The 10,147-nt window shown below is 32.8% G+C and overlaps 1 protein-coding gene across 4 annotated transcripts in view; it reads right to left on the reverse strand.

The window, feature by feature from the left end:
* The window catches only part of LOC106879726 (tumor protein 63), a 274,347-nt gene that overhangs the window by 42,820 nt on the left and 221,380 nt on the right, over positions 1-10,147 (reverse strand). For all 4 annotated transcript variants that reach the window (XM_052972114.1, XM_052972116.1, XM_052972115.1 and 1 more), the window contains 2 exons: positions 3,440-3,532; positions 2,498-2,562 (listed from right to left, as the gene is read on the reverse strand). In XM_052972114.1, coding sequence (XP_052828074.1) covers positions 2,498-2,562; positions 3,440-3,532 — 158 coding nt within the window. The remainder of the gene's footprint in view (positions 1-2,497; positions 2,563-3,439; positions 3,533-10,147) is intronic.

Genomic DNA, 10,147 nt, shown 5'->3' on the forward strand with positions numbered 1-10,147 from the left:
TGCTGGCAAGGGCTGGAATGGTCTTCTTATTGGAACCCTTTGTCATAACCTTCAAGAGGTTCAACCCCTGAGACCAGCCTTCACTATTTCTTCCCATCTCTTTCTCTGCCACAGGCTCCTTCCATTTGTATTACTTGGTCCTCAGTTAAATCATGTTCTGTCATTTGTGAACATATCCAGTGTACCAACTTTACACATTCCCCAATCAACACACCTGGTACAGCATAATAAAATCTGTCCATTGTTTGCAGAGAATATCTATTTATTGCTAACAATATTTATTCTGAACTTTTTCCACTCTATTCTTACTCTGGCTGCAATGTTTTCAAAACACTCTAATCCTCCATTTCTATTTAGGTCAAGTACACAACAGAAGCTATTTAGGTCAAGTACACAACAGAAGCTGCCAATTACCCCAGAGAAGCCCTCTGACCCTTTGAAATAATATATTTTATGGGTATGAAATCTTATCCTGTCAGCTTTCCAATGATCCCACTGCATCTCATATACACTCATAATTTACACATTCAGTACACTGTACAGAATTCCAGACAACTTCTTTCCTGCATATAGAATATGGCCATTTCTCAGGTAGCAACAATAGAGCCCTGTCTTCTATACCACTAAAACTTTTGTCACTGTAAAATATAGTTTAAGACCATGTGATTCTAGCATTTGTTTCCACATTTGGTATTTCTTCTCGAGATCCTCAATAAATTAATTAAGGAATTGAGTATTGTTTGTTTAAAATTGCAACATTAAACTATGAGAAAGTTTGAGTTCAAGACAAGAAGGTAGCAGAACATCAGAGGTATTGGTGTAAACAGAATAAATAATTACATTATATAATTAAGCAAATGAGGTAACCTACAAACATTAAATACCTACAAGAAATAGCAGTCAAATTTCTATCAAATCACAATCAACCATCTTAAATAAGAAGAGATACATTGGAGAATGTGGCCACTGATGTGTAAAAGGATGGGAAGAGTGTGGCTCTGATTATTGATCTTTTTGATTGGGGCTGACTTCAGAGATCAACATCAACATTAGTATGTAAATATAATGCAAATGAAGAATATGTACAAAGCAAGTTTGTAGTGGAAGGAGACAGTAATAAGAGACAAAGAAGGAAAATCTAAATTGGAGCAGTTACTCGAAGATAGGAAAACATGAGACATTATGTTGTTGTTGTTGTTGGCACTCCATCGCTTACGATGACGAGGGTTCCAGTTGATCCTATCAACGGAACAGCCTGCTCGTGAAATTAATGTGCAAGTGGCTGAGCACTTCACAGACACGTGTACCCTTAACGTAGTTCTCGGAGATATTCAGCGTGACACAGGTGTGACAAGGCTGACCCTTTGAGTTACAGGCACAACAGAAACAGGAAGTAAGAGTGAGAGAAAGTTGTGGTGAAGAAGTACAGCAGGGTTCGCCACCATCCCCTGCCGGAGCCTCGTGGAGCTTTAGATGTTTTCACTCAATAAACACTCACAACACCCGGTCTGGGAATTCGAAACCGCGAGTCCGCTGCCCTAACCACTGGGCCATTGCGCCTCCACGAGACATTATGTAGATCACTTGAAATAAGATTTAGTGGCGTTGAAAGGTATTATCTATATGATAGATATATCAACATGGAATAAAAAGACCTAGGATCCCTTAAAAACAATACTTTATCATCATCATCATCATCATCATCATTTAACATCTGCTGTCCATGCTGGCATAGGCTGGACGGTTTGATCAGGGCTAGTAAGCTGATGAGCTGCATCAGATTTCAGTCTGATTTAGCATGGTTCTATGGCTGGATGCCCTTCCTAATGCCAACCACTCCAAGAATGTAATGGGTGCTGTTACATGCCACCAGCATGGGTGCTAGTTGCTTGACACCAGTAACTGGCATAAATTATATATAAATACACACAATTAAGTATTGAGACAGAGTTTATGAATAAATTTTCATTTGCACATGTGTATTCAGCCTTGCAATGCAATTAAACTCCAGAACTAAACAACAATTGGCAAATAGTATGGTAGAGCTAGTATTTACCTGAAAGTAAATATGTGAATAAGCACTTTTCCTTGTGATATTCTCTTTTAGTGTCAGGATAGAGTTATGCTTTTATTTTGGGGGATTCTATTGGGAATGTTTTATTCCCAATATTATTCCTTGTCTTTAGAATAATTTGTTATCTGAGTATCCTGGTGAAACCTTTTGCTTTCCTGTGTTGCTTGAATATAGTTTATAACCATATAAGAAGTTTTCTTGCTATTTGCCTTGCCAATTTCTATTTCAGTTTAGAAGTTAGATTGATATTGACGATAATCATGCATTGAATCTCTTGAACTAATTTAGGTAATGCACATACCAACTACCAATTTTTGTGGCTTTATTAGTTGTATTAAACAACAAACAAATCGATTACATTTTCCAGCTACACAAAATGAGATCTGCCAGTAAATATTTAAAAAATTCAAACCCATAACTTACTTAGATGGAACTGTTGGTTTTGGAGATTGGATGCTGTCATGAGGATAGGGTGTGGATGAAACAGGCTGAAATGAAGTATTTTAGAAGAATTAAAAAATATTATACAATGATAAGTAGAGAACAATATCTTTTTTCTTTAAACACTAAATAATTATTTCCTAATTTGATTTCGAATGACCATCATTATTAATTGCTACTGAGCTTCTATTTATGGCCTAATCAGAAAAGGAACAAAATGTCACCCACCATGCTTTGCAGCAACAGTGGGTTACTTTGCAGAAGAATTTCTACATTTAAAATTCTACTTTGCTAGGCAACTTTGATGATCTTCCATAGATACTAATGATGGAATGTATCTAGCTTCTTGGCCATCTTTGCCTATATTCTTCCTGTCTCATTGCTATACAGAACTGTTAGCAGGAGCAGTGCACTATATAACCAAAGTTTTATGTTAATTCTGATGCATGTTATTCCCCAGTTTTGGCACTTACAATAGAATATAGACTCAACTTTGCCAATACTGCTGTTTACATCACTTTCTATACCTCCACAAGTGATCATACTGACCAAGTACAAGAAATTGTTCACAACTTCCGCAACAAGCTATCATAGCAGAGTTTTCCCCCAAGTCATTCTAGACCCTTCTATAATGTGGCTTAAGCTCAAACATCTAAAGGAAAAAGAAAGAGGAGCAAGATATAGAGAGATGCATGTGAAAAATAAAAGCCAAAAAGAAGACATCTCATGGCAATTAAAAATGCAGTCGTCAGGATTTAATGATATCAATCATTGTAACTGATTATCATTATAACTTAGTTTCTCAGATATGTGTATTTAAACAACTAGAATTTTTAAACAATTTCATTTTGCATAAACATGCAAACTATGGAAGAAGAACTTTCAGTGTAACAGTTCATATATTAGAAAAGTGAAAATACTTACTACTTCATCATAATTACAGGTATTTCCAAGAACACTTGGCTGACAGTCATTTAAACCTAGCTGATTGTGTGACTGACCCATTATGGGATTTAACTGAAAAATAGGGAGAGAAAATATATGTCAGTATCAGCAGCAGCAATAATAATAATAATAATAATAATAATAATAATAATAATGTAAATATTAGCAGTAATCTATAGAGTCATGGGAAATTGAAAACAAGATGTCACAGTTACAATTATAGGCTCAGTTAGATAACAGGTTACTACCATTATACACGGCTTGTCAGTGATTTTATTGGTATAGTGTATTGGCAGTCACAAACAGCCAGCTTTGGCATTTAAGTAGTCAATACTCCAATATTTCATTGTATATCAGTCATTTAACTAATAAAGCCACCTGTAAATATATAATTTACACATTACACACATATATTTGCTTTTACCTTAGACACAAAAAAGGAAAATTGAAGTTGAAACCACCAGTTTTTGAACTTAGAATCCTTCTAAGAGAACTAAATATTTGGTCTCATTGCAGTATTTCTACCAAATCTGAGATAACAGTTTCTTATATTCACAGTGCAGACAGAATATATTGCAAGTTAACTTAACCCGTGTACATTGCTAATATTTATCTTAAACTCAAAGACTTTAAAACATAGAGACATTGCACTAACAGTATAAGCCAGGTTTTCTTCTATGTCATAGTATTATCACCTCAAGGTCTAGTTTTCGACAAAAACTAACATTTGTTAATTCTAATTTGTCAAAAAAATAGCAATCCTTTATTACATTAACTTGTATAGTAAAATCCATAATAATTTCTACTTTATAATGCCTAAGGTAAGAAGAGTATAATTCATAACTCATGTCAGAAAGGTGATGGGGTGTGGAGAGCAGGAGCGAATGAATTTATAGTAATCACTATGAAACTTAAATGGTTGAAAGTGACTTTATTGCAGTAACATAAGCTAAAGGAAGAGAAGGAAGGTTCATACTATAGCCGTCTTTGAAAAGAAAGACTAAATAATTAATGATGTTATACTTTACAAGTAGCAACAAACATACTAGGTGTAACAACAAGGTCTTACAAAAGAGTAAATTTCCTTGTAACAACTATCTGGTTTGAGTGTTGAAACATGAAAATATACTGCAATAGAGTTTAAAAAAAGGTGTCTCAATAGTTGGCCAGTGGCTGGAGAGTATTATTGAATGAAACAGTTACCTACTGCAAAAAAGCCACACACACACACACAACCTGCCACCTTGTTTTTTTTTTTCCAAAGTTTAGAAGTGTATGACTGACACTTTTCCAAAGGTGCTTTTTAAGCAAATATAGAAACAATTTTCAGCTAAAAGATTGTGAATTTGTATTTTACTCAAATCATCACACAATGTCCTTCAATCAAGTTGTGTCTTCCAATAGCTTCGAAGTCAGTCATATTGTCTAGTTGGCCTATATAGTCTTCTTGGAGAAGTGGCTGCAACACATTGTGTCCTCTTCCGGTTACCCTAGAATCATCCTGACAACTAAAGATTACCTCCAACTACATTTACATTTTTAAGACCTGCAGACTTAATAGATGCAGCCAATGAGCCACCTAACTGGTCCTGTGCCAGTGGCATGCAAAAACCACCATTCAAGTGTGGTCAATGCCAGTGCTGCCTGACTGGACTCCGTGCCAGTGGCACATAACAATCACCCACTACACTCTCGGGGTGGTTGGCGTTAGGAAGGGTATCCAGCTGTAGAAACCTTGCCAGATCAGATTGGAGCTTGTGCAGCCGCTTGGCTTGCCAGTCAAACTGTCCAAAGAATGCCAGCATGGAAAGCAAATGTTAATGCCAGCATGGAAAGCAGACGTGAAACAATGATGATGATGCTGATGAATGCAATAACAAGTCCAATGGCTAGCAGATCTCATGCATTTAATTGCCTATTTGCATACCACCTGCCTGTTCAATTTGTGTCAATTACAACTTCTTGAGAACAGTCAATTCTACAGAATATTTTACCCAAACATTTCAGCATTCGAAAACCAGTTAAGCACTATATCTGCTTAATTTCATTGTAAACCACAAAAATCAATAGTTTATTGTAAAAATTATCCCTATACACACAAAAGTGTAGTTGAACTGAAGAACAACCAAAGTGGAATAAATTCTTATCCTTGAAATAATTAACAAATACTCTAAACATTCTGAAATGAAATATTCTGCCAGATTAAACCAGGTGTCTTCTCACTCAGATATCTTGGGCTAGCAACCTTTTATAATCATTCTAACTAGTCACTCTCAATGAACTAGATAAATAATTATCATTAACCATTATATTTGTAAATAAATTCCAAAATCAGACAACCTAATGGAAAACATCTGGTAGAAAAGCCTGGTAAAAATTATCAAAGCAAAATAAGAAACTTTTCTCTTAAACACATTGTATTTAATCTACAAATGCTACTAAAAATAAACCCTAACTTCTAGTTTTTACTACTTTTTTTAACATAGCTTATCTTATATAGAGAGAGAAATGAAAGGGTTACTGATTCATTCTACACAGCTATTCCTTGTTTCTTCTGGTTTACCATTATCTAACGCTAAACCATTCACCTTTTTAGTAGTACAACAAAGAGAACTTGTGGCAAGATGTGATACTATACTAAACATATTGGTATTTCTATTTCAACATAAATAGTTCATCATTTCCAACATTTTAATCATCAGTTCATGAGATGAGCCCAAAAATGAATCATCAATGCAAGCCGGTGCAAGATCATAGTAAATTTAGTTTCTATTTCTGGAATACACTTTCATGAAATCCAGTAGACAATACAATATCAAAATGAGCTTCAAAAGTAGACAAAGGTGAATTTAGTAACAGAAATCATAACAAAGCAGTTAAACTGTGAAGACATTATTGCCAACTTAATTTTTAATTGAATGGTCCCTAGTTGTAAATAATGTCTAAAACCAGAAGCAGATTTGTTTAAAAACTGTAATGAAAGAAAAACAAAAAATGAAACCGGTGGATTCTATCTTTGAAGTTCTGACTATTAAAGAAATGAAATAGCTTATCTTAAAACTAAGGTTACTAGTACGTGATTACTCAACCTGCTAGAAATAGCAATCAAATCTTTCAAATCATATCATTGCTTTGCAAAAGTGAAACACATTAGATAATATAGTCCTAGATACACTATATCTGAAATAAAAGACATCATGCTCATGGCAAGAACATCTTTGATCATCATTCTGCGTAATCAAAACTGACAAGGGACTAGTTTAGCAACAACAGAAAAGGAGGTTCCCAAACTATCTAGTTCCATACTAGAGACAATTTAACCTGGTTAAGTAATTCACTTTGGAACCAAATGGTCACAGGTTTGATTCAATGCATGGCACCATAAGTTCACCAAATCTTCATCACATTTTAACATCCACTTTTCTATGCTTGCATGGATCTGTGGAAATTATTGAGGAAGATTTTCTACATCCAGGTACCCTTCTTGTCACCAACCCTGACCTAGTTTGAAGCAAATTGATATTTCCCCCATGGCCAGACATATTCGCACTGAATATTAGTAATGAACGACACTGCTTGTATGACAGGGACACTTGTTTACAACTATCATATACTGTCAAAACAAGGCAACATAAATATACACACACAATAGACTTTTTTCAATTTCTGTCTACCAAATCCACTCACAAAGCTTTAGTCAGTCTGTGGTTATAGTAGAAGACACTTGCCCAAGGTACCACGCAGTGGGACTGAACCCAGAATGATATGGTTGGGAAGCAAACATCTTAACCACACAGTCAAGCCTGTACTTATATTCTGAGTGGAATTTGGTGAACAAAAATTGTGCAGAAGTAGGTTATATGTGCATACATATGCATGTGCCTTTCACCAAGGTAAATGTTGGCAAAAAACCCCTATAACTTGGTGCTTTCAAACAAAAATACCCTTGGGTATTTGTTTCATCTGCATTGCACACACTTTCTAAGTGCTCTCATCCATCATAAATGTAGTAATCTAATGATTGGCACATTGAAAACCTCTGACCTAGGATGCTATTGTTCACCAAAAATATACAATATGAAATAATTATTATGAAGTAAATAGTTGCAATAAATTTAAGGGAAGCCAAACAGTGAGCATCAAAGAACATAATTATTGTAGGAGTAGTAGCAAAATGGAGTAAATATACATTTGTAAGTCAAAAATATAATTGTGTTTGAATAGAAGTTAGTACAGCATTTTAGTAAGCTGCAGCATTTTACAGTTGGAAAAATTTTAGAATTTGTATTCAGATTGATATAAAACTGTAAACAGTCAATGAACATGGAGGATTATAACTGTCTCAATGTTAAAGCACAAAGTTACTGATCTGGGGAAAATATTACTAACCTTTGCTAAAACAAACTAAAGTAATGCTTAAAGAGACAAAGAAATATAGTTCAATTTAGTTTATTTCTTTCTGTGTTAACAATAACTTGGTAACTGAAGATTTCTACTTGTTCAACATTAGATACATTTCAGAAAATTCAGATTTTTTTTTTTTTTTCTTTAATTACCTATATAACAATTTACTTCAAATTTAACCCTAATCTTCTCATGACAATATTTCTAATGAAACATACTACTTATGTGCTTAAATTAATTTTGCAAATTATCTGGAGCTGGTGTAGATTTAGTAAAATAACTTTCTTTAAGTCAGTGTTTGGAATGTAACATAATAAATGGTTCTTATAAGAAACTATGATGGAAGATTTAAATTTAAATATTTAAAATTAGTGAAGTTTTCATCGTAAAAACAAAGAATCATATAATCAGGTACCAAAAGAGCTGAACATTATTGTACTGTATTGTTTATATTTTTCAGTTTTTCTTCCTAAAACATTTTTTTTTAAATGTATACATCAACAGTTTATATACATTAAGAACTTAAGTGTTTTAATACACATTCTTCTATCCAAAGCCTTCGATATGAATTCTATGTCAGTCAGCCTCTATAATTGCCAATGCAATTTTTTCAAGCCAATTAGAACTAATCAATTTTTATCAACAAAAACACCAGGAAAAATATAAAGATGTTACTTTTACATGAAGGTCTCACAATGATAAACAATAGCTTCAGTATCACGTGTGCTACACACAAGTCTCAGACTGATAGCATATGTCACATGGACAGAATAAGTACATAAAATATTGTTAGTTTTTGTAATTTTTTTTTATTTTGTTTTTCCGTGAACAGGTATTTTATTGACATTGCATGAAATTTAGACTGTAAAGATATATTCTAAAATTAATCAAAATTTACTAAAAAGAAAATAATACCAAAAGATAATTTTTATTTAATCAATTAAATGTGTATATATATATATATGTATATATATATATGAAACAAATAGAAAATTCATGTAAGTCATTTATCACTACTCAATCACTATAGTAATAGTTGTGCTGACAAGCTGCACATGTTTTTGTTTACACTTAAAAACCACCTCAAGTGAAAGAGCAGAATAAACCTGTGACTTGATTGAAACTGCTTTAAACTGTTCCCCCAAAAAATTTCACAAATTAAGTCATATAGTCATTTTTAATGACATATTCTAATTTGTAAGAATTGTGATGCATTTAGCTTTACATTAAGAAATTGATAAAAAGTTACTTTACGGCTACAGAGAACGCAAGAGAAATGCATATGAACAACAGATAAGTACGTATCTAAAATATTACAGTAAATAATTCTGTTTACTAAACATTGCAGAATAAGAACATAATTAATAAAACTCTTATTTTTCTTTTTTGTTATGGTGGTATTTTATGAAATGATGAATTAAAAGAGAATGAGAAAGCTAAAAGCTTTTAAGACGATATCAATAATGTAATATGAAAATATTACAATAATCAATTATTTAACAGCTACTTTTTCACATGATTACAGTAATGTGAGTGTTAATAACTACTTTTCTCTCATTTAACATAATTACATATTTGAAGAAATAGAAAAGCACAAAAATTTTCAAAACAGAATGACCCTATCACTTGCAACCTTTTTTTATTATTATTTTTCTTTCTACTTACCGGATAAGTTGTAAACCCCCTTCTTTCAACCTTGATCATTATAAATATATATACACACACACATATATATATGCAACAGATAAAATAGTTCCAGAATAAAACCCTACAAAATTAACTAGATTAAGAAGTTAAAATTCCAATTCTAGTGTTGTGGAGAAAAACATCTTAATAAATATAGTATATATTATAATGACTAACAGTATGAAGAACAAGTTGTATCATGTTAAATAGCCACAAATAAAAAGAATATGCCTGAACTTGTTAGCTGGTCACTACGAATATGTTGGCTATAGCTACTAATGAGAGAAAAACAATACAAATGACAAAGTGAAATGTAAGAGAAAGTGACAAAATAAAGTTGACTGGCAGGACTTCATTCTTGGACAAACCAAAATATCAATAACAAATCAAGGCAATGAAAGAATCAACTCATAGAAAAGGTTATAAATTTACAAACAAAATAATTGACAGCGGTGACCTCTTTCATATCCAACTTCAAATACTTAAATAATATGTGTGTGTATATATATATATATATATATATATATACATACATATATACATAACCCATGCTAGCATGGAAAGCAGACGATGATGATGATGATATATATATATATA

Source organism: Octopus bimaculoides, chromosome 12 (assembly GCF_001194135.2).
Source record: "Octopus bimaculoides isolate UCB-OBI-ISO-001 chromosome 12, ASM119413v2, whole genome shotgun sequence".
NCBI lineage: Eukaryota > Metazoa > Mollusca > Cephalopoda > Octopoda > Octopodidae > Octopus > Octopus bimaculoides.